We start from the raw sequence: 26,259 nt of genomic DNA, 5'->3' as shown, positions 1-26,259 counted from the left end.
TAAGTTGAATTATGTGAATAGTGTATATTTAGTGGATATAGTTAAGGGATGTTGAGTGGATGTGAATTATAGTTAAAATTAGTAAGTAGTGTTGATGAATTATATGTTGAGATGATTGTGGTGTAGTTGGAGTTGATGAAATTATTATATATATGTATGAATGTGGTCAATATAATATTGAGTTGATAATGAAGTGTTGGTATTTAAGGTAACTAAATGATTGATGAATAATGAGTTGGTGTTTGATGAGTTATGATAATGCTTGAAATGGTTTTGTTTAGGATTGGGTTGATTTTGGTTTGGAAAACCTGAGGTTTTGAGTTTTGGTAAAAATATAATTTTAACCAACTTTGACTCACTGTAACTTAGCCCTCAGACCCTCAAATTTGGTGAAACTTATCTTAAATAAAAATTGAATTCAAGTAGTTTATGACGTTCGAAGAACGAACGAAAAATAATTTATAAATAAAAAGTTATGCGCGTTTGAAGTTTGTGCTCAAAAACAGAATTCTGCAGAAAACTAAATTCTACCATGCGTGCGTATGCACGCTATCATGCGCATGCACGGACCAAAGCGTGTGGGAAAGCTAGTGCGTACGCACACCTTAAGAATTTTGCAAGTTGTGCGGACGCACACTATAATGCATACACACAAGCTGGGAAGTTCCTTCTGGTTCGTGCATACGCACGCATGATGCGTACGCACGATGTTTTGTTTTACACTAAAACTCTTTTTCACTATTTGACCTTTCTGGCAAGTTTGTAAACCCCCAAAACCACTGATTTGATGAAAATTCACAATTTTAAACTATCAACCATTCCTCTAATTTTTCAAACCTTTAACTCTGTTTACGATCTAAAAGCTAGGTTTTTAGGCTATGAAATAAGAGTAAATATGTTGAGAAAGGTAAAATTAGTATCAGAGCATATTGAGGAGGGAATGATTAACTTGATGAGATGTTAAAAATGATGAATGAGACATGATTTAAGAATGATGTTGACATTGATGAATTATGTTTGAGATATTCATACAACTTATATAATTGAATGAGCTGAGACACGAGTTTCCTTCGGTGAATACAGTGGCTTGTCACCACTTGCTCCAAGTTGAGACTCGATGCTCTATTAACTCTCTGTCGCAAGAAGTGACTGAGCACCTTAACTCTCCGGGTTCCCCCATGGACTATATATATATATATATATATATATATATATATATATATATATATATATATATATATATATATATATTAATTTTGAGCTTAGAATTTTTTCCATAGATATTTTTTAGCTTGGGGATGCGCGCACAGAGGGTATGTCCAAGGTTAGCTACCAGAACATGTCGGGTTGGCTATATAACCGACATATGAGACTCATCAACAATAGGACAGGCATACATCATCTGCATTTGTATGTTTTGCTCGAGTGTGCATTATTTTGGTTTGCTTAACTACTTAACTCTGGTTATCTGCTACTTGTTTTACTTGCTATATTGTACCTCTATCTGTGTTTTTCTTGTTTGATTTGTAAGTGTATGCTTCTGAAAGACCCTCTTTTGGCGGAGGAGTGATGAGGGTTGTTCCACTGGTGATTCGGAGGTTTAGAGGAGAGAGAAGGTGCAGAGTTAGACTAGGGCTAGAATCCCTTAGTTAGATTACCTATATTATTGGTTTAGAATAAATTCTAAGATTAATTTGTTGGGGCTGTTATATTTTATTTTAGGCTATGTATATATGTATGTAGATTCTCTGTCTATGTATTTTGTATTTTGCCCTCTTAGAGGTTGCTTTTGGAGAAACGGGTGCTTTGTTTATTTGGCATAACTTTGAGTTGTGTATATATATATGTATGTATACTCTGGTCGGCCTTAGTTTCGCAGGTCGAGTTTGGAGATTGATATCTACATCTTTGGAACTCCGATATGTGTGTATGTGTGTGAGACACGATTTTTACTTACGTATATCTTTGCGCGTGTGACACGATTTTCTATTTTCGCTTTTGTTTAGCTTCTTCTTCAAGGCTCCTAGATATAAATTATTTCAATTATATTTATATACGTCTCTTTCTTTTAGAGGTCATAATACTTCGTCATTTCTTCTGCTTTACGACTTAAACGTAAGACTCTGCGTGGTAAAGTGTTACACTACAGAGAGTATAACTTACAATTAATGTTCGTTTCTCATGTTAAAAAAAAGCCATATATATATAATGAAAGAATATTGGAGGACCATCAATTTATTATTTTTTACCAACAGTTAACTATTAATGTTTAGAACTGTGGTTTAAAATATGTTAGATTAATAGAGTAAAAAAATTGAATTAATGCTAAAAATAATGGATAAAAACAATAAAATTCTAAAAGTTCTCTAACATCTCTATATGCAAACTTGTTTAATCGGCACACGGGTGGAACCTATACAGGGACTAAACTTATGCAAGTGTTTTGGATCCATTTCAACTAATGATCAAATCAAGATTGACGAGTGGGTTTCATCGTAGATATGAGAGTATTTTAGAAATTAAAAACATACATTTATTATCAAGAAAAAATGTCTACATGTCATTACTTGATTTGCAAAATGGATAGAACGAACCTAAACAACTACATCGAAGTTTTTCCCTTATATACTTTCATAAGAAACAAATGTTGAATTTTTCATAAATATCAGATAAACTGCTAAACATAGTAATTTATTTGTATTTCCCAGGATAGGTTCCAGTTAGATCATAAATCGATGTCAACATTCTTTCCACCATCCTCATATGACCTGCACTTACGAGCAATTGTAGATAACAAGGACTAAAGTCACAAAGCAAAAAAGCCTATGAAAAATAGCCTACAAAAGGCAAATCAAATTCTCAAGGTTGACGCTGCATTTCGGGAATGGCAACAATAAAACCAAACTAACATCATTGCTATGCTAATTCAAGCGACGCTCGTTTTTTATGTGGCAGCGATGACCTAATGCTGGTCCTTGGGAATGTCAAGGTCTTTAAATACTGGACTGTCAACTCCAACACCCATAGCATTGAGACCGTTGTCAACATATAGAACAGTACCAGTTATCGCAGATGCCAGTGGTGACGCTAAGAAGGCTGCCGAGTTACCAACCTCGTCTGTGACATGGAGTTTTAAGTCAAATGAGCAAATAATCACATTGAAGGTGGGAAAAAAATCGGCAAGATATATGACAAGGAAGGATTCTGATAGAAATATTACCTGCTGATAGTTCTTTCTGTAGAGGTGCATTGGCGATTGAATAATCAATCATCATATCGATGAATCCAATTGCTTTTGCAGCACGGCTTCTCAGCGGACCTATAGGCAGCATCATTGTGTCAATATGTGAATCAGAAAAAGGAAATTGCAAAAGACATAAAGCAAAAGATTTCAAAAAATAAATTACATCAGAAAAGCAGAGTTTTCCACGCCAAGAAATTATACTTAAGGAGGACCTTTAATCAATTTATTAACTACTGACTAATTTAGATAGAAAGACAAATCAAGAATCCATTATACCAGCAGAAATAGTATTGACTCTAATCTTGCGCTTTCTCCCAGCTTCAAAAGCGAGCACCTGGAAAAGTATAAAATATGACAATTTTAGGCATCCATCAGTGGGGAGAAACTAAAAACCAAGAATGGCATGCATCAAAGTCAGCCTATGATATGGTAGAGACGTAGAGTTTGAAGAAAAGTTAAAAGTTTACTCGAGTGTCACTTTCTAGTGCAGCCTTAGCAGAACTCATACCACCACCATACCTGTTTATAATTTTTGTTCAGTAAAGTCAGTCTATTTATATGAAACTTAGAATAATACAGGCCTTAGAAAGCATAATCAACATACCCTGGAATTATCTTCTCGGAAGCGATGTATGTCAGAGAAATTGAAGATCCACCTAAACAGAAATAGAAAGGTAAGATACAATGACAAACCAATCAAAGGTGTGATTTAGTGGAAGCCATCTTAGAAGAGGTTCGTGCCTGGGTTCATGATTGGAAGAAAATGCTTGAGTAAAGAAACATAGGAGTAACTAGATGCGGATAAAGCAGCAAGATACCCGTTCCGCGATGTCTCCAACAGTGGTTTGGTCACCTATAACAGGGTTGACCACTTATTAAAGCCAGATCATAACCACATAAAAAAATCGATTGCTTATCACTAAATTTACATACCTCAGGTCCATTTGCAAGTGAATGGACAAGGATGTCTATGGTGCCGAAGTCTTCCTTAACAGATTCAGCAACTTCCTGAAAATATCACAACAAATAAGAGATGTAACAGGGCTAGTCAAAGATGCATCCGCAAAAAAAAAAAAAATAAATATAAGTAACTAAGATGATATCACTTCAGGTTTTAACCATGCAAAAAAAAAAAAAGAGTGCATATATACCTGAACTGTCCATTTACTGGATCCAGCATATCGCTTGTTTGTTTTTATCTACACAATTTTCAAAAAATAAATAAATCATTATAATGATGTAAATGATCACTTGCATGCAGTTCGCATCTTTGTAAAAAGCAGGGAACTCTTATTTACATCTTCTGGTACATCCTCAGGATTGTCAAAGACGGCATCCAAAGGATAAACTTTAGTGATCTCCATCAATGACCCATCTGGTAACCTGTAAAACAGGATTCCTCATCAGACCTACTACATAGTCGAACAAACAAAAGAAATAATAGCAACGTTTAACATCATACACGCGTGACTCATCAAATTTTCCACGTCGCAAGCTTGACTCAAAAATATTCAAAGCCTGCAGAAAAGGTTCACAATTAATAGGTGTTTTCACTACAAAAGGACTGGAAATTTATGTGCAGATCCAAAAGCCTGCAGACAGTAGTCAATTGTCATGCTGACCAATAGTTACCTATTTTTATCCAAAAGAAATAAATACTTACAGGTACCCATGTGCCGACTAAAATTTGAGCTCCTGCTGCAGCGAGAGCTTTTGCAATTGCCCATCCATATCCGTTGTCATCAGCCACACCGGCAATAAAAGCCCTTTTACCTACATAGAATGCTTTAGTCGGTAGAGCATAAACTGTTCTATGACAGAAAATTTATGATAACACTAAATATTCATAAAAACATCATTTTGTAAAAAAAAAGTTGGTGAAATATTTGCAAGGAAATTCAGATAAAACAGAACAATAACCTTTCAAGTCAATTGGTAATCCTGAAACCAGACTCTTTTGACTAGAATCAGACATTGCCTTTGTAACAATTCTTTCAAATTTTATGGTAGATGATGTAAAAACCCGCTGGAAAGGTTGCACAGATGAAACATGACACACACTTGCAAGTTTGTTCCATGATCCCACCATGGACTTTCCAGAAAAAGCCATAACGTTTGACCTTTGTGATGAAGGAATACATGACCTTGACATTGCCGTTTGCAGGCCAGAAAACGGTGTTGTTGCCATTTTCAATGAGTGCAGTATGGCAGAAGAGATCCTATATATAACAGGGGATTTGCATCAATACAGGGGGGCAAAACACTATTTAAAATAAATCATTTATTGCTTACATGGATGGTTAAATGACTTAAATCTGTCCAGATTCTAGAGGTCACAAAAAATGAACATGCAAAATTTGGTGCGTTTGGTTTGCATTTTCATTTTCTGCTTTCGGAATTTTACGGAAAAAAAAAAAAAAAAAGAGAAAACAGGATTTTATTGTTTTTCTCGTCTTCTCTTTTCCCAAAAATAGAAAATGAAATCACAAACCAAATGCCCTGATTCAATAGTTCACCATTACTTTTTGGAATTTTACAAACCTCACTTAAAAAATTGCTATTAACCAAAAAAGCTTGAACCGATGCAACAAAACATTCTAAATCTTGAGAAACCAGCTTCCCCAATGAGGCAATATTAAGCTTAGATAGTATCCCAGGGTCAAAAACAAGAAAAACGATAGCAGAGTATCTTTAATTACAATCAACTTGCGATTTTATTTCAAACATCTACCTAATGAAGGCTAAAACCCTTTTAGCACTCTCATAAGACTAGCAATCTATGTATCTCTTTACACATGTATGAGAACTGCCAAAAGAAAACGTAGTTTTCATCCATCTGTAACATAAATTATTTCTCGGATCTTCGTATACAAATAAAGCTTAACTGAACAGAGAATACAGCAAAATGCACATGAATCCGTGATATAAAACAAAATAAAATAAAATAAAAACCAAAATTTCAGCCCATATTCTTTAACGAAAGATAAATCCATCAACAGTGTCATGAATCCCACAGGAATAAAAAAAAAAATCTTCATTTCCACTAAACCCCACATATACTTTTCACGTGAAAAACCAGTAATTCAACAACTTAGATGAGACTAACACAGAGAGAGAAGATGGAGTGCTAGCATTACCTTTTGGGAAGTAGAAACGCCAATGTGGGATAAAGATGAAAACTTTGAAGCAGCAATGTTGGTTAAGTAAGAGAGAAAGGGGTGGTTGGGGTCGATGAGAACGAAGCTGAGTTGCAAGGAGTAGACACTGAAAGGAGTTGGAGGCTTTGGAAGTGTCGCAATTGTTGTGTTGAGTGTTTACCTGTGAAACCAAGTTTAGTGGTACCATGTGTACTGCACGTGCTGTCTCTGACCTTTTCTTCTATTTTTTTTCTTCCCCCCCCCCCCCCCCCTCTTTTGCTGCTTTGGGGGCTTTTTTCCACAATGTTTTTGGCAAAAGCCCATTTCCCAGTACCTTAAAAAAACAAAATTCCCACTTAGGTTGCGTTTGCTCATTTTCTAATTCTGTAACGGAGACGGGAAAAATGTAATGCAGCGTTATTAGAGTGCTGCGTATTTAACGTTGTTGTGGAGCAGCCATAACACAAATAAATCAGACTGTCTATTTTGTGGAAAAAAATATTAGATAATTTAATTAGGGTACATAAATCGGACCAACGCTACCTATTGCGCATATAACTCACCAAGCTGCCAAAAATCTCTCTCTTTTCCTCCATTAACTCCTTCCTGGTGAACCTCAGGTCCGTGAAAAAAAAAAAAAAAACACAATGTCAAAGAGACACAAAATAAAAAATATTGATAGTCTTGATTTCATATTGTTAATTATCACAATCATTCTAATTAAGTAAGTAATTATTTTTTAATTTTATGATTTAATAGAAATTAATAGTAATAATGTTATAGATTTAGATATTAGAAAATATATTGTTTTTTTTTTAATCAAAGTTATGCAATTTCATTATTGAAAATTGGTCCAATTTGGACTACATGCAGAATTGTAATAAAAAGAATAGGAAGTTCCAACTTTAATAAAATGACTTAAGCATAAGAAAACTAAAGAGGTAAAATAAAAACTCAAGGGTCTCATCTTCTCTCACGCACACTTTTTCTGGCCATCTCCACCATAGTTTTTGAAGGGGTGATTTTAACTTCAAATACCCAAGCGTTTCTTGCTAACCAGATTTGCCATAAGAAGTTTGCTGCTACTGCTCTTTTTTCATTCGCATTTTCCTCCATTCTCAATTCTTCTTCCAACTGAATCCATCACTTCCATGGTTCTCGAGTTTAAATCTGCCATGGCAGATTTGAACATTTTCAAACTTCAGTCACATCTGGGCACTCCCAGAAACAATGAAAAAAGTTTTCTTGTGACCCATTGCATTTTGGGCACCAGGGTTCGATACATTGTATTCGGGCGTTCAACCTTTTTTTCACGGGGAGTCCTCTATGCATCAGTTTTCATAGCAAATTTTTTATTTTTGGTTGACAATTAATTTTCCATATGCTCCTCCATAAGTCCTTTCTTTTGCATTGTTCTGGCAGGTATTCAGTTGGTGGATGTAGAAGTTAAATGCTATTTTATATCCTGAAGCAACAGTGAAGCCGCCCCCTTTCTCCAGCATCCAGGTAACTCTATCCTCTGTCTCATGAATTGGAGTGTTGATTATTGCTGTAACTATTTCTGGATTGAAATTGGACTGAATTAAATTCTGGTTCCATGTTCTGTTTGAATGCTGTAATTGTGAAACCCATTCTAGATTAGCTTAAATTGTCGTGGTAGTAATAGGAGTAATTAAAATATAATCCTTCACCCATAAGTCTTCTCGGATTCTGATGTTAAATCTCCTTCCTACTTCCCATAGTAAACCTTTTTCTAGCACCTTTCTGCCCTCGATAATACTCCTCCAACCCCATGATGAGTTATTACCAACCTCTGCTCTTAGGAAGCTTGAATATCTATAATATTTGCTCTGTAACACTTTACTGATGAGAGAATTAGGTTTGAAAATTAACCTTCAACCTTGCTTTGCGAGCACGGCAAGATTAAAAGCCTTCAAATCTTTAAAGTTTAGTCCCTCTTGCATTTTTGGTCTGCAAGAAATCTTCCATCCGATCCACTGCATCCTGTTTTTTGATTTTTTTTCCCCCACCAAAACTAGAGTATGGCTCTCTGAATCTCTTCAATTAGTGTCTCCGATAACTTGAAGCAACTTAGTGTGTATATGGGTATCGCGGTTGCCACCGCCTTAATAAGCACTTCGCATCCACTAGAAGATAATAGAACCCTCTTCCAATGGCTAAGCTTCTGACACACCCTATCTTTAATGTAGTTAAATGCCGCTTTCTTTGATCTCTGAACCACTACCGATAAACCCAAATATTTGTTTTGATTGCCAACATGAGGGACAAGGAGAATCTCTGCCAAATGGTCCCGGACTGAAATTGGTGTGTTCTTACTAAAGAAGACTGATGATTTGTCCAAGTTTACCTTTTGGCCACTAATTTCTTCGTAAGTCTGTAGAACCTGTAGCAATCTCTGGCACTTTACTTCTGAAGCTTTGCTAAAAAGAATTGAATCGTCTGCAAAGAAAAGATGATTGATTGTCGGACACCTCTGATTGAGTCTCAAACCAGAAATTTTCAGCCTCTATTCTTCTCTGTGGAGCAGATGGGAGAGTCCCTCTGCGCAAAACAAAAATAGGTAGGGAGATAGAGGATCACCTTGTCGTAATCCTCTACATGGTTTAAAATAACCATGAGGTTGTCCATCCACAGTAACAGAGTAAGATACCGTCGTCACAAGTTCCTCAATCTACTTCATCCATCGATCACAGAAACCTAGCTTCTTCACCACTTTCCAAACAAAACTCCATTCCACCCTATCATAAGCCTTGCTCATATCTAGCTTTAATGCCAAATCATAATCTCCATGCCATTTATTTTTGAGAAAATACATGAATTCGTGTGCAATTAGAACATTATCACTAATTAACCTGCCCTTTATAAAAGCACTTTGAGAGTCACTGATTAGTCTATTAATAACTGATTGAAGTCTGTGCACCAAAATTTTATATATGATCTTATAGAAAACAGAGGTAAAACTAATCAGTATAACTTATTTCATAGAATTAGTGGCCGGCACCTTAGGTATGAGACATATGTGAGTATGATTAAAAGCTTTCAAAATTTTACCTCCGTAGAAAAAGCTTCTAACAGCTGCTATCACATCTCCCTTTATTGTACTCCAAAAGAATTGAAAAAATTTTGCTGTGAATCCATCATCTTCCGGAGCCGAAAAAGGGTTGATCGAGAAGACTGCTGCTTTAATTTCCTCTTCAATCACTGGCCTACATAGCATTCTATTAGTGGCTACATTTATTTTTTGGCGGATTCCATCCAATTCTGCAGTCGGATCTCTAGGACAGCTTGTTGTCAATAGATTTTCAAAGTATTTATGTGCAACTTCTGCTATTTCTGGCGGTTCCTTTGCCATATTCCCCTCCTCGTCCTCCAACTCCTTTATTCTATTTTTTTGATTCCTCGTTTGAAAATTGGAATGAAAAAATTTAGTATTTCTATCACCCCAGTTGAGCCATTGCACCCTAGACTTCTCCCTCCAATACCGCTCTTCTTCCTCTAATGCATCCTCTAGTTCAGTTTGTAAGATTCGGATAGCATTCCCATCTGCCTGAACTCCTTTCTGCATTTCAGATTCTATCTATTTCTTGAGAATCTGAATTTTCTTCCTTGAATTAGATTCAGAGTGCTGCTGCCATTGTACAATTAAATGTCTACAACACTTTAGCTTTCCAGCTAGCTTAAACATTGGAGACCCCTAAATATCTATTATCCATGCCTGTTTGATTAAACTAATCACCTCTTCATTTTCACACCATCGCTCCTGAAATCTGAACCTTCTTTTTACCCTCCTTTCTTCACCACCCGTGTTGAGAAGAATGGACTTATGGTCTGAACCGAAATCGGATAAGTATGCAAGAGTGGTTGCTGGAAATTCACCTTTCCACTCATTTGTAATAAGAGCTCTGTCCAATTTCTCCTTTATATGATTCTCTCCAAATTAACGATTGCTCCAAGTGTATTTATCTCCCTAATAACCAATGTCGACTAGCCTTCCCTCATTGATGAAATTCCTAAACTATTGTATTGAAGTACTGGATTTTTGTCTTTCTCCCTCCTTTTTCTCTTAATTTTTAATTGCATTGAAGTCTCCTATTATTGCCAACATTTCACTCCCTCCTTCCAATATCTGCAATAGTTTTGTAAATTGAAACCCTCTATTTGTCTCATCTGTGTGCAAATGTACTCCTACAATTTTCCATTTTAAATCCGCTTGTTGGTCCTCTATGGAAAAATACACAAAGAACTAGTCATGTTCCACTATGTGCACCCGCACTTCATCTTTCCAAACCACTGCTAATCTTTCGGACAGGCCCATTGGATCAATTGTAAAAATAGATTTGTAGCCTTCCCTCCTTAGCACTCTCTCCACTGTCAAGGTGCTATTTTTTGTCTCACAAAAAAATAATACCTCGGGAGCATGAGATCTAGAAATCCCTTTGATATCATGAACTGTTAGGGGTTTTTCCAAACCCCGACAATTCCACATCATCACTTTCATCCCTCCTTGGGTGCCAATTGTTGGGTGGCACCCTCTCCCTTATTTAGCTCTTCTTCTTCCTTCTGACAAAGCTTTTTAACACTTATACTCTCCTCCGATCCTCCAGATCTCCTCTTAATACCTAAGACAGCTTGAAAGCTATGTTTTTTCTTTGCTATTTGCTTTAGATTTCGTTATTAGAAAATATATTGTTGCGTGAACGTAGTTAATATTTTTTGATAATATTTTTTTTTGTATCTAAACTTAGTTAATATTGTTGTTGACATAGATTTAAATATTAGAAAATATATATTTAGTATATTTAATAATAATTATTAGAATATTAGTTTAGATATATTTAAATTGTATTAATTATTGTTAAAAACTAAATATAATTATGAGATTTTTCTGAAATAAATTAGCATATTTTGAGTAACTGGTACATTAGTTAATTGTTATTATAATTATATTAATTATGTGTTAATAAAAATGAGACATTTTTAAATTTAATAAATTAATTAATTATTGTTATATTATATAATTAATGCCGGTTATTATAATTAAGTTTTTAAATTTATGGATATAATAATATAATTAGTTAAGTAAATAACCAATTAGCCGTACTGTTAATGAATGTTAGTGTTGATTTAATAAATTAATTGTTATTATCATTATAATATTAGTATTAATGAAAATTAGAAACTTTTTAAAATTTTTGGAGATAAAATTAATTATTTAAGTCATTAATTATTATTATAACAATAATACTATGAGTCTTGTATGTGTGAAGAGATGTGAACGGAATAAAAGTATTGGGATATATCTTCGTTATTTTAATAATAATATTAGTGTTATTAAAATTATACTAATTTTAACTATAATTAAATTATGTTAATGATAATAAATAATTCTGTTTTAAGATATATATAGATTGTGATAAAATAATTAAATATAAATTGATTAATAAAAATTTTAATTATTCAATGTTTATAGATAACTTTATTTGATACATTGATTAGCTATGTTTTGTAAGGTTTACGGATGTTGACGTGTTACCACCTATTATCGCCAGATTCCTACAATCCTTTTGTGGAGGAGCATTTATGGGAGACTGGTTTTTATCAAGTTTTTCAAATTGGAGTAATCCAATGTCAGTCAACAATGCTAAACACTCTAATTGAGAGATAAGACCTAGACACATATACGTTTCACCTTCTAGTTGGTGAATATGCTGTGACATTAGAAGATATGGCTTAATTCTTGGTCTTCCGACAAATGGTCTTCCGACAAATGGTCTTCCAGTGATAGGAGTGACCATGAGTAGTTATGATACCTTAGAGGTTGAATGCTTGTACCAGTTTGGGACTACACTTAGAAAGGCAGATTATAGAGGAAGCTGCATAAAGTTAACGTGGCTTCGAAATCTGAAAGCTCATTTAGTTTTAACCGATGAAATTGGCATCTAGAGATACGTGAAGTGTCACATCATATTATTGTTTAGGATAATCTTGTTTAGAGACAAGTCCGAGGCAGCAGTGCATTAGAAATTTTTGTCATTCTCCGATACTTTGCCGGAATTAGAGAATTTAGTTGAGGATCAGCATGCCTAGTAAACTTGTATAGACGTGATTTTTGAAGACATCTATTTACATTCAGTTGTGTGGAGTGCTACAATGCTATTGATATCATTTGAATGTATTGAATAGCATGCAACTGACAGGCTTAGAAAATTTTAGAAGAAGATTATATGTTGACTCGAGTAAAATGACGGGGTGTCGAGGGGTTGTAAACAGTAGGAACCCACATCATATTCCAATGAGTCTAATTGAGAAAGTACTAAGGGAGTTGATCACGAGACTGATGACTATTTAATAGACCCCTAGATAGTGATGATGAGGATGAGCTTGAGGATGCCGATAGAAAATCCAGGGACTAGTGTAAGTAATATATTTTAGTGGTTGACTATCTAGTAGACTATTTAGTTTAATTAGGTTGTTTATTGCTTAGTATTTTATAATTTGGTTTACATATATGGTGTATTTTTATATTTACGTAGGTAGAACAGGTACAGGCACAAGTGATTGATGACACGCCATCTTAAATAGTTTTTGGAGTTTTTTTTATTTGTTTTCTTAGGTTTTCTTAGATTTTTAATCAAATTTCTTATGTTTCTTAGTGGATTTTCATAACTAATCAAATATGTGGAGTTGTGTTAGTATATTATTATACTTTCAGGTATCTTTTACTCAAAATAATCAAGAATTAAAACCTTTTTAGCAAAAAAACACAAAACCAGTTCAAAGATGGCCTAATCGGGCCCAGAAAGGCAACAAACCAGATTCTCAGCCTTCAAGCAAGGACGGCCATGTAAACAAGCCTGGCGTCCCTTCCTTGCATCCAGCACAAGCCCGGCGTCTCCCTTTCAGTTCAAGCCAACCTGGCGTCCCTCCTCCATTTTCAATACACAAGCCCGACGTGTCTCACACAAGCTTGGCATCCAACATTTCTTGGAGGTGCAAATTGGACCTATGTCCACATTAAGGATGCAAGCCTGGCATGCAATTATCCCTGAAAGGTGTAATTGGGCGTGTTGAAGACCTCAAGTCTGGCATGCAACACTCATCAATTCCTAGGATTCAATGCTTCAACACTTGACAAGGCCCAAATTCAGTTATCAAATCATTAGAAGCCTAAAATCAAATCTGAAGATTGAATATTCAAGATTCAAGAAGATTAATTATCATTAATTCCTTCTAGAGATATAAAAAATTTGGTTGTTAGAATTCTTTCTAGATTAGATTTGAATTATTATTTTTATTTGAATTTCAAGAAGGTAGATAGCTATCTTATCTTTTCGAAAGATAAAGATATAATTAGGGTTAGTTTTGAGTTTAAATTCTAGAACTTAGGTAATAAATAAGTGAACCTTGTTAGTTTAAATTCTAGAACTTAGGTTATAAATTAGTGAACGTTGTTCACAAAGAGGGTATCACCCATCCATTGGACACCTCTCTTATCATTAGGATTAGTTTCTTTTATGAGTCATTAAACCTCTTTTGTTAAAGGTTAGGAGCTCTGTTTGGTTTTAGGATTAATAATGTAAGTATTTTCTTTATTTCAATTCATGCTTCTTTATATTTTCAAGATTGAGTTTTGTTCTTCATCAATAAGGGTTAGAACTATTGGAAAATATTCTATATCTGTCTTGGATTCTAATTTTATATTTGGTAAAATTAATTTTGAAATTAGCTTAAACCTCATCTCATAATCTTCACTTATCTAGATCTGGTTTGAATATTTGACATATAATTCGGCTAGTAATAGTTCTTGAAGGTTGTGCGGTTTAAAATCTAAACCGTTCTTCACCTCTTCTCTCGATTAATTGAACAAGGGATTGGTGATTAATTGAGTCTAGAGAAATTAAATTACTAAGAGATTGGGGTTTAGTTATAAATGATTTACTGTAAAAATATTTTTGCATGAATTAAATAATAAATCATAAGCATTATTCTTTGAAGAATCAAACATCCCCGAAGCCTTCAACATTCTCATCTATTAATTTCTCTCAACTTTAACTATTCTCCCGATTCTCTTCTTCTATTTCTTCTTTTCTACAAGATCCACAATCCAAAATCTAAGGTTTGATCGATCTAATTAGATATTTAATTAGACGTTGCTTGTCTTAATCTGTTAATCCTCGTGGGAATGATATCCACTTACCGTGGTATTACTTGAACGATTCAGTGCACTTGTCAGTATCCGTGAGGCTTTAATTTTTGCTCATCAAGTTTTTGGCATTGTAAAACCCAATTAAATTATAATTAATAAATTAATTATGAGTGAAGAAGGATAAGAACTTAAAATTCATGATTGGGAGAGCTAAAAATAATTAAGATGTGAATTAAAACACTAATCTAAAAAGTTTTGGCCCACAGTTGGACCAAACGGGCTAAAACGAGTGAACTGGGCCTCACATAGGCCCAAGGCCACTCACTTACACCCCTTACCCAACAACACATCAGCCCCACTCTTCCCATTACAACCAAAACAAAACACTTCAGCATCAAGAGCGAAGAGAGGAAGAGAAATCCTTGGAAAATAATATTCACCATCATCTCCTTCTTTTGCTTATAACTTCCAATCCGGAGCTCCGATTGATGAGTTATTTGTGGCCACGCGTTTATCTCGGAATTCTCTTCGATTTTATTTGAACAAAGTGGTAAGGAACTCGAAATTTCTCATCCAGTTCTTCCTTCTATTCAATTTCACATTTTTTGTTTAGGTTTTGAGAAAATCTTAAATTTTTTATGTGTAGGGGAGGTTCAACCTTGAGTTTTAATAGAGTTTTAACCCAAGATTGTATAAGACAAGATAAAAAATTTCAATTTCTCCAATTTCTCATTTTATGTGAAGAGCATAGGTTGACTTATGTAAATTATGTGATTAGATGAAATAGAGCTTGTTTGGATTGAATTTGGGGAGAAGTGAAACTAGCACAGTGCATTTTAGTGCGAAATTGGATTCAAGGATAGCCTTGGTGAGGCTCAGAGGAAATCAGTGTTAGAGGAACCGCCATCTAAGAGTTACAGATTTTAGTTTTGAGTAAGCATTATGTAAAAATATGTGAATGCCTAGGCCAATTGTCCCTAGGATAAGATTTGAATGAAATTGGTTGTTTTGTGAATTGTGAGTAAAATGGTTATTGGATAGTATAAATGCGTATGCGTGAATTGAATTTGAATATGAAGTTATGGTTTGATTGTTAATAAATGTGATTGATGTGGATATTGGGTTGGAGGCTGTGATGTAGTGAGGAATCCCCCATGTGGTAAGTGGTGGTAAGTGTTGTAATTGATTTTAGGATTGATTAGATTGTTGAACTGTTGATTATTGATGAAATTGTTAGAGATGAATGATTGACTGGATAATTAGTTGATTAGGTGTAACACCCTACTATACAGAGTCTTATGCTTAAGTCATAATTCAGAGATGGCAAGGTATTACGACCTCTAAAACCAAAATTTAGTACGTTTAGTAGTATGAATAATTGATTATAACTAGGAGCCTTTATAGAAAAAGGGGTAAACAAAAACCGTAACTCGAAAGCGCAACACTCCGATCGATAACGTAACGAATAGGGATAAGCTAACGCGAGATCATATATATAAAGAGTGTCAAAAACAGGAATATCAAGACTCAAAATCCGGCTGCGAAGATAACCGGTCCGAGCATAGCAATATATACATATAATAAAATAAGGAAAACCCCAAGAAAAACCCAAAGGGATACAAATACAGAAACATATTCTCCAAAACCTCCTATAAGAGGAGTCATCACAGTTTGTATTATTTAATGGAGATAAAAGCATCTAAACAAGATATATAACCCAAAACAGAGTCCCGAGAACAAAGATCTTCGCTAATCCAGAAGTCTCCAGCATGCCTCAAAGAGAAGCCTCGCGTCCTGCATCTGAAAACCACAAAATTCGCATGAGTGAGAACCAGAGGTCCCCAGCACGGTAACAGCTTCCACATATATAATACATAATAATAGAGGAAAGCTGAAGGCAATCCTAGAACTTCCTCCAGATAATATCAAAGCTTATAAACAAACTAAACCGTAAGTGGCAACTGACTAAAGATTCTTCAGTCTAACTAATACTTCCCTTTCCAATTCCTTCAGACCTCCCAACCACCAGCAGGAGTATAATATAGCAAACACAATTATATCAGACAAGAGATTTAAAAATAGAAACAGATAAGGCATTTAGACAATTAGCAAGTAATATGCAGTCAAATAAGCAATCTCAAACAATTCATGTAGTATGCTTATGATGCATGCCTGTCCCTAGTGGCTGATGATATCATCTGTCGGTTATAGAGCCAACCCGACAAGTCCTGGTAGCTAACCATTGGACTGTCCCTCTGTCGTTGACAAACCCCAATTTGACGGTTTGTTTTGTATTGATTTTTGGGGATTTTATCACCTTTTACCCATATTTATTCAAGAAATAGCATGGTTTTGTATATTCTCCTTTAATTGTGCTTGAATGTGAAAACATGCTTTTTAGGACTCAAAATAGCTAAATTTAATTCACCTTGATTCTATTAGATGCCTTGATATGTTTGTTAAGTGATTTAAGGTTTAGGAGGCAAAGATTGGATCAAGGGAATGAAGAAAGAAAGCATGAAAAGTTGGAGAACTCATGAAGAAATGGAAGAACCGGAAAGCTGTCAAGCCGACCTCTTCGCACTTAATCGGCCATAACTTGAGCTACAAAGGTCCAAATGATGCGGTTCCAGTTGGGTTGGAAAGCTAACATCTGGGGCTTCGAAACGATATAAGATTTGCTATGGTTGAACCGCGCATGGTGACGCGTACGCGCATAGTACGCGCACGCGCCGTTGCTACCACCTGGTTCACTTAAAACAAAACGTGGCCAGCGAATTCTAAAGCCTTGTGGGCCCAATCCAACTCATTTCTGATGCTATTTAAGCCAAGGATTGAAGGGGAATCAAGAGACTTTTAGATACTTTTCATACTTTAGTGTTAGTAACCAATTAGTTTAGTTTAGCTTTGTAGTTAGTTTCTAGAGAGAGAAGCTCTCACTTCTCTCTAGAATTAGGATTAGGTTTAGTTCTTAGATCTAGATTTTAATTCATCTTCTTCTACTTCTATCTTCTCAATTCCTTGTTGTTACATTCATTCTTCTTCCATCCTTTTGTTGTAATTTCCTTTATGTTGCTCTTGCATTTTGTTGTAGATCTACTTTTGTTCCTTCCTTTCTCTTTCAATTCAATTCAAGGTAAATCATAATAATTGTGTTTATTTGATTTGTTGTTGTTTAATTCCTTGCAAATTGAGTAGTGTAGATTTACTTTTCTTGCAATTTTACTATGCTTTCCTTTTATGCCTTCCAAGTGTTTGATGAAATGCTTGGTTGGATTTTAGAGTAGAATTTTATGTTCTTGGTTTGGAAAGGTAACTTAGGAACTCTTGAGTTACTAATGTCCAAGTAATTGATGATTGGGATCCATTGACTCTAGTTCTCACTAATTGAATTAGTGGAGAGTTAGGACTTATGGACTAGGATTGATATAGCTCATTTGACTTTCCTTTACTACTAGTTAGAGGATGATTTAATGAGATTAATCCTTGCCAATTCTCATATTGTGGTTAGTGATTAGGATAGAGATCTTTGACCACCAACCCTTGCCAAGACCTTTAGTTTACTTTCTTACCATTTATCTTTCATGCTTCATATCAAAACCCCAAATATAACTCACAACCGATAACAAGACACTTCATTACAATTCCTAGGGAGAACGACCCGAGGTTTGAATACTTCGGTTATTAATTTTAGGGGTTTGTTACTTGTGACAAACAATCTTTTGTATGAAAGGATTATTGTTTGGTTTAGGAACTATACTTGCAACGAGAATTCATTTGTGAAATTCTAAACCATCAAAAATCCATTCATCAAAATGGCGCCGTTGCCGGGGAATTGCAATGGTGTTATGTTATTGGTTATTGTACATATGTGAATAGTGTGAATATCTTGCTTTTTGCTTTAATTGCTAGTTGTAGAATTTTGTTTCTTTTGTTTTCTATTAGCTTTTGTTTTTATTTTATCTTTTCACCATGAATTCTCATTTTGGCTATGAGTGTGATTACAACTATGCTGTAGGTGATGGGAGCTACAATGAAGATGTGTGTCAAGGATGGGATAACCAAAGGTGGGAGGAGCCATATGCTTATGATCAATCCTCTTGGCAACAACCTCCACCAATGCACTATGAAGAAGAGCCATTCTATGATGCATATCAATCCAATGGCTATGGTGAATCTCCTTGTGACTTTCAAGAACCACCACCATATGCCTATGAGTCATATCCTCAATATGAACCTCAACCACACTCACAAGCCTATTTTCAACAAACACCTCCATATGACCATGATCCTTACCTACCATACCAACCTCCTTTTGAACCATATGAGCCATACATGGAACCACAATTCCAAGATTACTACTCCCAAGAACCACCTCAATACACACCACCACCTTACCAAGAAGAACCACCTTCCTATAATGAACTCTTTCTCCAAGACAATGAACCCTCTTATCCACCCCAATTCTCAATGGATGAAACCCTTAGCCTTATACTTCAAGGGCAAGGAGAAATGCAAAGGGAGACACTAGAATTTATGGCTACCTTGACCAAGGTAGTAAGCATTTTAGCCTCCCAATGCTTGAGCACTCAAAGCACTCCCATGGTCACATGTGGAGAACCAATTAAAGAGCATAGCATGAAGGAAAGATTGGAAACTCCGGTGGAAAAGGAGGAATGCTACTTTGTGTTAGAACAATTGGAGGAGCCTATGATTATTAAGAAAAGGAAGAAGTGGTTGAAGACTTAGGAGATGCGGAACCTCCATGGGAAGCTAAAATCAAAGAAAATCCCTCCAAGAAGAGTAAATTTGATGTTGAGGAGGAATGTGCACAACCTCCAAGGCATATTCTATATGAAGACTTGGAGAGAATGAAGCAAGAATTGAGTTCCCTTGGTGATGAAGATCATGCATCCAATCTTCTTGGTGAAGAATCCTTTGAATTTGAAGAATCCTCTCCCAATGAATTTAAAAGTGATGTGGAGGTAGATTTCTCTCAACCTCCCATTTATTACTTGAGTGATGGAGACGAGCTAGATGAAGTTGATGAACAAAGGATTGAGAATGAAGAAGTTTATGAAGAGGTGGAGATTGACAAGGAAGAACACAAGGGAGTGAAGCTCGCTAGCACATTGGAGATACCTCTCCCCAAGCCACCACCATCCATTCTCTCATTCAAGTGGGTAAATTCCTTATGCTCAAGCTTTATTATTCCCCTTGAATATGGTTTGCTTAAGACGGATGGTCAACTAAGACATATTTGTGGCTTTAAGAGTAAAAAGGAGATGGTTAGTGGTTTGAAATATCATTCTAGGTTCATTATGGTTGCATGCTCAAAGCTTAATTGTAAGAGTTGGTGTAGAACTAGATCGCTTGGGTCTAGAAGGATGTTTGGTCATTTCCTTGAGAATTCACTTTGCTCACCACCCACATGGATTAATGATAATCAACTTGGAGATGGGTGTGAAAACAAAATATGGGATCCCGGATTACAAGAAGAGGATCAACTTTGGGAGCCCCAAGCTTGTGAAGAACTCCATCAAGACTTGGCTCAATCCATGAAGAATCTTGGGGCACAATGGAGAAACAAGCATTGGTGGGAGTTCCAAGATGAATACAAGCACAAGCCACCTTGATGAGGAGCTCCCCATAAGTCCAACTTAAAGACAATAAACAAAAGTGCTAGGTGGGAGACAACCCACCATGGTAAAATCCTTTCATTTTCTCTTTTGTATATATTGGTAGAATTAGTTTAATTTCATATTTTGTTTAGTTAGTTACGTATGTTTGGTAGTTTAAGTATGTTAAATAAGGTTTTATGGTGTTTTGGTAGCTGTTTGGAGGTTTGGAATGCTTGGATTGGTGCATAAACATAGAAAAAAATTTTTGAAAAACAGAGCACCATCCACGCGTACGCGTACATGGCGCGTACGCGCATTTCCAGCATTTTCGACCATCCACGCGCGCGCGCCATGCGTGCATACGCGCGGATTGAGAAGTTCCAACCTCCATACATTTTCCAGAGAGTTGTGCCTGCGCCGCGCCAACGTTGTGCCTCTGGCACAAACCTATTTGCGCGCTCGCGCACATGACGCGTATGCGTCACTCTCGAAATAAGCAATCCGCGCGCGCGCGGCATGCGCGCGTACGCGCGGATTTCCTTCCTTCACCACATTTCTTTTCTTCTCCTCTTTCTATTTCTTTCCTTCTCCTTTCTCCTACCCCTCATCCAACACTTCCAAACACCATTGACAACCATTTATTTTAGTTAATAAATTAGTTAGTTAGTTAGTTGATTAGCTAGTTTTAGTTTAGCTTTCATTTTATTTTCTCTCTTTTCATCATAAGTGTTGGAGTATTGACTTTGTTTACTATACATTGCTATATCCCTTATTGCCTAAATGCTATTTTAGCATGAATGTTTTTAGATAATCTTTGTTGGATTCTATGATTGAGGTTATATTTTGTTACTTGGTTTTGAGTTCTTCATGCTTACCTTTTGAAAAATACCAAGTGATGAGAATTGTCTTCGAGCTTATAACTCTTTTGAATTGCATGTTGTAGCTAGCCACCATGTGATTTGAACCATATTCTTTGATTAGGCAACCTCTTGATGGATAATGTTGAGCATTTACCTTAATGCATTGTATTTCATGATTATATCCATCCATATGTTTGACTTGAATGCTTTCATGCTTCTCTAATGCTTGTCTTACCTTACAAGCTTACTTAAAGCATCTCAAGCACACTAGGATAAGTGAAGTGCACGCTTCTTTTGTGACATAGCTTTTATGCTAATGTGTATTCTAAACCGCGCAATTTAGAATTCACACACCTAATATTTCTTAATGTCACACTAATTCACTCACCTCATTCTAGTGATTTACCTCATTCCAACAATGTATGCTTCCTTGCTTTTATATCTTCTCATCTTATGGTGTTATATTTTTGTTTTTCATAACGAATGCACCACAAGCAACCATGGAAGTGGAAGAAAGAACACATAGCAATCCGGAGAGTCGCCGTACCCCCTTGCTCATCTTTGAGTGCACCGAGGACGGTGCAAACTTTTAAGTGTGGGGAGGTCGTCCGACCGGTCGGCGATTTTGGGTGACAAATTTCCAATCCCAACACTTTTGCATTTCATTTTAGGATTTTAGGATTTTTACTTGCATTTTCTTATTTTTGCATATGTATACACAATAAGCTTAGTCAAGATAATGAGAATTTTTCAAGATTTCTATCTATAGGGCATGTCAATTGATTTGAGTGAAAACTTTTCATAGAACTTGCTTGAATTATATATTTTGTGGAACATGATTTATGAGCTAAGAACACAAGCTTGTGAGACTTGAGCCTAATGATGTGGTTACATCTTATAACCACTTATTTTTCCTTCTTGTGTGCATTGTTCTCTTTCTATGATTGTAATCTTTGATTTGTTTGATTCTTTATGTCCATTATTTTATGTATTCATGCATTTATATGATTGAGGCCATCATTTCATTAGCTCACTCACCCAAATGGCCTTACCTTCTATCTTCCTTTGTTAGCCAAATTTGAGCCTACGATTAACCCATTTTGTTCTTAATTTAGCACATTACAAGCCTTAAAGCGGAAAACAATAAAAGTCCTTATTTGGATCTTTGATTAGCTTAGGCTAGTGAGTGTGTGTATCATTCAAGTGTGGGAACCTTGGGACATTGGGTGAATAAAAGGTTATTTTGTATTGTTATTGAAAATATTGGGAATTGGGTACATACTCATGTATTGATCAAATGTAAAACCTTATGCATTGATGCTCTTGTATATAGAAAGAAAAAAAAAATGAGAAAAACAAAAGAAAAAAAGAAAAGAAAAATAATATGGAAAAGAAAAAAAAAATAGAAAAAAAAAAGAAGAAAAAAATAATAAAAAGGGGACAAAATGCCCCAAGGCAAGGTCCAATAAAATCAATGCATAAGTGTTGTGAAATGAAAAAGAAAATGCATGAGTATGTGAAAAAGTGAAGAATGGGTAGCTAGATTAGAACTTAATTGTATAGGATGTCATAGGTTAGGTGGGAAGTTTAAGCTTATCAAAGATTCAAATTTCAAGCTCACTTGACCAAATATGCATCCTACCTTGACCCTAGCCCCATTACAACCAATGAAAAGACCTCATGATACTTGTATGCATGCATGAAATAAATGTTGATTGTTAGAAGAAAAACAAATCTTGGAAAGCATGAAATAGAGGAGAATTGAGTGAATCAACCCTAAACACTTGAGCGAATAGAGTGCAAACACATCCGGTGAGGGTTTGATGCTCAATTACATGTTTTCACCTATGATCATCATTCTTCATGCAAGTTTGTAAAAATATTTAATAACTCAATTCAATTGTGGATTAGACTTGCTAGTCCTTAGCCCTTGTGCATATATGTTTCTTGGGAATTGATTTATTTTGACCAAGCACTTGTATTCATTTAGATAGTTGCATATAGGTAGATTGCATTTAGTTAGTTTCCATTGAATAAATGCCATACCCTTACTTCATTCTTGGTTTAAGCATGAGGACATGCTTGGTTTAAGTGTGGGGAGGTTGACAAACCCCAATTTGACGGTTTGTTTTGTATTGATTTTTGGGGATTTTATCACCTTTCACCCATATTTATTCAAGAAATAGCATGGTTTTGTATATTCTCCTTTAATTGTGCTTGAATGTGAAAACATGCTTTTTAGGACTCAAAATAGCTAAATTTAATTCACCTTGATTCTATTAGATGCCTTGATATGTTTTTTAAGTGATTTAAGGTTTAGGAGGCAAAAATTGGATCAAGGGAATGAAGAAAGAAAGCATGAAAAGTTGGAGAACTCATGAAGAAATGGAAGAACCGGAAAGCTGTCAAGCCGACCTCTTCGCACTCAATCGACCATAACTTGAGCTACAGAGGTCCAAATGATGCGGTTCCAGTTGGGTTGGAAAGCTAACATCTGGGGCTTCGAAACGATATAAGATTTGCTATGGTTGAACCGCGCATGGTGACGCGTACGCGCATAGTACGCGCACGCGCCGTTGCTACCACCTGGTTCACTTAAAACAAAACGTGGCCAGCGAATTCTAAAGCCTTGTGGGCCCAATCCAACTCATTTCTGATGCTATTTAAGCCAAGGATTGAAGGGGAATCAAGAGACTTTTAGATACTTTTCATACTTTAGTGTTAGTAACCAATTAGTTTAGTTTAGCTTTGTAGTTAGTTTCTAGAGAGAGAAGCTCTCACTTCTCTCTAGAATTAGGATTAGGTTTAGTTCTTAGATCTAGATTTTAATTCATCTTCTTCTACTTCTATCTTCTCAATTCCTTGTTGTTACATTCATTCTTCTTCCATCCTTTTGTTGTAATTTCCTTTATGTTGCTCTTGCATTTTGTTGTAGATCTACTTTTGTTCCTTCCTTTCTCTTTCAATTCAATTCAAGGTAAATCATAATAATTGTGTTTATTTGATTTGTTGTTGTTTAATTCCTTGCAAATTGAGTAGTGTAGATTTACTTTTCTTGCAATTTTACTATGCTTTCCTTTTATGCCTTCCAAGTGTTTGATGAAATGCTTGGTTGGATTTTAGAGTAGAATTTTATGTTCTTGGTTTGGAAAGGTAACTTAGGAACTCTTGAGTTACTAATGTCCAAGTAATTGATGATTGGGATCCATTGACTCTAGTTCTCACTAATTGAATTAGTGGAGAGTTAGGACTTATGGACTAGGATTGATATAGCTCATTTGACTTTCCTTTACTACTAGTTAGAGGATGATTTAATGAGATTAATCCTTGCCAATTCTCATATTGTGGTTAGTGATTAGGATAGAGATCTTTGACCACCAACCCTTGCCAAGACCTTTAGTTTACTTTCTTACCATTTATCTTTCATGCTTCATATCAAAACCCCAAATATAACTCACAACCGATAACAAGACACTTCATTACAATTCCTAGGGAGAACGACCCGAGGTTTGAATACTTCGGTTATTAATTTTAGGGGTTTGTTACTTGTGACAAACAATCTTTTGTATGAAAGGATTATTGTTTGGTTTAGGAACTATACTTGCAACGAGAATTCATTTGTGAAATTCTAAACCATCAAAAATCCATTCATCAAAATGGCGCCGTTGCCGGGGAATTGCAATGGTGTTATGTTATTGGTTATTGTACATATGTGAATAGTGTGAATATCTTGCTTTTTGCTTTAATTGCTAGTTGTAGAATTTTGTTTCTTTTGTTTTCTATTAGCTTTTGTTTTTATTTTATCTTTTCACCATGAATTCTCATTTTGGCTATGAGTGTGATTACAACTATGCTGTAGGTGATGGGAGCTACAATGAAGATGTGTGTCAAGGATGGGATAACCAAAGGTGGGAGGAGCCATATGCTTATGATCAATCCTCTTGGCAACAACCTCCACCAATGCACTATGAAGAAGAGCCATTCTATGATGCATATCAATCCAATGGCTATGGTGAATCTCCTTGTGACTTTCAAGAACCACCACCATATGCCTATGAGTCATATCCTCAATATGAACCTCAACCACACTCACAAGCCTATTTTCAACAAACACCTCCATATGACCATGATCCTTACCTACCATACCAACCTCCTTTTGAACCATATGAGCCATACATGGAACCACAATTCCAAGATTACTACTCCCAAGAACCACCTCAATACACACCACCACCTTACCAAGAAGAACCACCTTCCTATAATGAACTCTTTCTCCAAGACAATGAACCCTCTTATCCACCCCAATTCTCAATGGATGAAACCCTTAGCCTTATACTTCAAGGGCAAGGAGAAATGCAAAGGGAGACACTAGAATTTATGGCTACCTTAACCAAGGTAGTAAGCATTTTAGCCTCCCAATGCTTGAGCACTCAAAGCACTCCCATGGTCACATGTGGAGAACCAATTAAAGAGCATAGCATGAAGGAGAGATTGAAAACTCCGGTGGAAAAGGAGGAATGCCACTTTGTATTAGAACAATTGGAGGAGCCTATGATCATTAAAGAAGAGGAAGAAGTGGTTGAAGACCTAGGAGATGCGAAACCTCCATGGGAAGCTAAAATCATAGAAAATCCATCCAAGAAGATTGAATTTGATGTCGAGGAGGAAAGTGCACAACCTCCAAAACAATTTTTGAATGAAGACTTGGAAAGAATGAAGCAAGAATTGAGTTCCCTTGGTGATGAAGATCATGCATCCAACCATCTTGGTGGTGAATCCTTTGAATTTGAAGAACCCTCTCCCAATGAATTTAAAAGTGATGTGGAGGTAGATTTCTCTCAACCTCCCATTTATGATTTGAGTGATGAGGAAGAGTTAGATGAAATTGATGAACAAAGGATTGGAAGTGAAGAAGCTTATGAAGAGGTGGAGATTAATAAGGAAGAACACAAGGGAGTAAAGCTTGCAAGCACATTGGAGATACCTCTCCCCAAGCCACCACCATCCATTCTCTCATTCAAGTGGGTAAATTCCTTATACTCAAGCTTTATTATTCCCCTTGAATATGGTTTGCTTGAGACGGATGGTCAACTTAGACATATTTGTGGCTTTAAAAGCAAAAAGGAAATGGCTAGTGGTTGGAAACATTATTCTAGGCTCATTATGGTTGCATGTTCAAAGCTTAATTGCACGGTTTGGTATAGAGCTAGATTGTTTGGGTCTAGGAGAA

General features: G+C 35.7%; 1 protein-coding gene across 1 annotated transcript; it reads right to left on the bottom strand.

Annotated features, from left to right (window-relative positions):
• Window positions 1-2,670: 2,670 nt before the first annotated feature.
• MOD1 (NAD(P)-binding Rossmann-fold superfamily protein) lies at window positions 2,671-6,830 on the bottom strand. Its single transcript, XM_016311109.3, has 13 exons — window positions 6,382-6,830; window positions 5,165-5,463; window positions 4,908-5,017; window positions 4,707-4,762; window positions 4,543-4,627; window positions 4,396-4,443; window positions 4,178-4,252; window positions 3,986-4,097; window positions 3,849-3,900; window positions 3,712-3,763; window positions 3,521-3,578; window positions 3,221-3,319; window positions 2,671-3,117 (listed from the first exon to the last, which is right to left on the bottom strand). Exons 2-13 carry the CDS (start codon window positions 5,430-5,432, stop codon window positions 2,963-2,965), a joined length of 1,170 nt encoding a protein of 389 aa, XP_016166595.1. The 5' UTR covers window positions 5,433-5,463; window positions 6,382-6,830; the 3' UTR covers window positions 2,671-2,962.
• Between the last annotated feature and the right edge of the window lie 19,429 nt (window positions 6,831-26,259).

The sequence above is a fragment of the Arachis ipaensis genome, chromosome B7 (genome assembly GCF_059453495.1).
Source record: "Arachis ipaensis isolate K30076 ecotype BB chromosome B7, ASM5945349v1, whole genome shotgun sequence".
NCBI classification, from domain to species: domain Eukaryota; kingdom Viridiplantae; phylum Streptophyta; class Magnoliopsida; order Fabales; family Fabaceae; genus Arachis; species Arachis ipaensis.
The sequence above is the reverse complement of the archived record's forward strand: the minus strand, read 5'-3'. Positions and strand labels throughout refer to the sequence as shown.